A 1,194-nucleotide genomic window follows, 5' to 3' on the forward strand; every position below is an offset into this window, starting at 1 on the left:
GAGATATTTCGTCTTGCCCTCGTTCACTGCCAGACCCATTTGTGTTGCCTCCTTGTCCAGTCTGGAGAAAGCAGAACTAACGGCACGGGTGTTGAGGCCAATGATAGATTAGGAAATCCAGGAAATGGGCGCATTAAATTATTTCGTAATGGGAATGCAGCATCTCCAACGAAAAAGTAAGGAAAAGGTTCCGGTGACACGTCAGACAGTGGCGCAGGTGGTGGCAATGGCAGAGTGTTCTGTATTAATGCGTGGCCAAATGGAGTAAGTCGAAAGATTCCTTCACAAATAATAACAGAAATGCATTATACTAGAATGTTTAATCACATTAAACAATTTAATATACAGTACCTCCATCACTTTGACTTCCATAGCTGCCAATACTAACTGCTGTAAACGTATATTTCGCATCACATGCAGCCATCAAAACGGTGCTAAAGGATTTTTTATAATTGTAAAACATCGAATTGGAATTGGCCGGGCACTTAATAGCATCGTGCTTACCATCAATTGCACCAACACAATTCGGAATGTTCCACATATTACAAAAATCTTTTGCAATGTCCTTGTATTGAGACTCTGTTGGCTCGCTTACATAAACTGAGGAAAGTAGCTGCCAGATTACTTCGCACGTCTCTAATATAATTTCGCGTAGTGTTGCCTTTCCCAACTTATAGCTCCACCGACACGCCTTGTGACAAATAGCTAACAATTGTAAGAAAAGTACATATGTATATACATGCATACGTATATTAATTTGCAAAGCACAACAAATCAACTTACAGTAATACCAACGAGAGCCTTTCCTCGGGTAAAATCCGCTGCCTTGGTTTTTTTTGAAATATTTCCATATCAACTTTAGAAGCAAATTATATACGTCCGGCGGCATCCTTGTATGCAAAAAAAGTTGTTCTGGTTCGCTGTTTTTCATTACCAGAAAAGTTTTTATTTGGTAACCACGAACGCCCCAGTTTCTATTTATTGGGCGAATTTTGTACCTCCTCCTTTGTTTTTTGTTTTTATACTTTTTATATAAACTATATAAAGAGAACAATTCGCGCAAATTTAAAATCATTTCACCAGTATTGTCCATTGCTGCTGACACAATTTTTAGAATTGTATGAAATGTCAAACAAAAGAGAACAGCTGATTTCTGCGTTTTTGCCATCTCCACTGTGCACACATTTTGCTCGA

The 1,194-nt window shown here is 38.5% G+C and overlaps 1 protein-coding gene across 1 annotated transcript in view; it reads right to left on the reverse strand.

Annotated features, from left to right (window-relative positions):
• The window catches only part of LOC108973176 (putative nuclease HARBI1), a 2,086-nt gene extending 1,197 nt beyond the window's left edge, over window positions 1-889 (reverse strand). The window contains exons 1-3 of the mRNA XM_018940244.1: window positions 784-889; window positions 352-705; window positions 118-280 (exon numbers count right to left, since the gene is read on the reverse strand). Of these exons, the coding sequence (XP_018795789.1) occupies window positions 118-280; window positions 352-705; window positions 784-889 (623 nt within the window). The remainder of the gene's footprint in view (window positions 1-117; window positions 281-351; window positions 706-783) is intronic.
• Between the last annotated feature and the right edge of the window lie 305 nt (window positions 890-1,194).

Source organism: Bactrocera latifrons, unplaced genomic scaffold (assembly GCF_001853355.1).
Source record: "Bactrocera latifrons isolate USDA-ARS-PBARC rearing strain unplaced genomic scaffold, ASM185335v1 scaffold_465, whole genome shotgun sequence".
Taxonomy (NCBI): Eukaryota; Metazoa; Arthropoda; class Insecta; order Diptera; family Tephritidae; genus Bactrocera; species Bactrocera latifrons.